The 363-nt window shown below is 56.7% G+C and overlaps 1 protein-coding gene across 1 annotated transcript in view; it reads left to right on the top strand.

Moving 5' to 3' along the window:
- Positions 1-158: 158 nt before the first annotated feature.
- Positions 159-363, top strand: part of ETH_00042830 (uncharacterized protein) — a gene marked incomplete at both ends in the record, with an annotated part of 581 nt that continues 376 nt past the window's right edge. The window contains one exon of the mRNA XM_013375282.1: positions 159-252. Within this exon, the coding sequence (XP_013230736.1) occupies positions 159-252 (94 nt within the window). The remainder of the gene's footprint in view (positions 253-363) is intronic.

The following is a 363-nucleotide window of genomic DNA, read 5'->3' on the forward strand; positions in this document are numbered from 1 at the left end:
CTGCAGATGAGTACAAAGTGGGGTCATCTGAAATATGTTTGACGCAAAATGGTCTTGACCGGCTTGACGCTCTTCTTGAGGCCCCTTTTAACCAGGAGCAGCAGCAGCAGCAGCAGCAGCAACTGCAGCAGCAGCGGTGCGCAGAGCTGGCAGCAGAAATGCTGCGGCTGCGCAAAGTCATGGGGCGCCGGCGGTTGCTGCTGAGGGCCAGAGGGATAGCCAAGCTTTTTCTTTATCTGAGGAGGCAAAAGTGTCAGTTTGCTGCTGCTGCTGCTGCTTCTAGTGCTGCTGCTGCTGCTGCTTGTGCTGCTGCTGCTGCTGCTGCTGCTAACGGTGCTGCTGACTGTGACGGTACGGTTGCTG

The sequence above is a fragment of the Eimeria tenella genome, genomic scaffold (genome assembly GCF_000499545.2).
Source record: "Eimeria tenella Houghton genomic scaffold, Eth_scaff2639, whole genome shotgun sequence".
In the NCBI taxonomy this organism is placed as follows: Eukaryota; Apicomplexa; class Conoidasida; order Eucoccidiorida; family Eimeriidae; genus Eimeria; species Eimeria tenella.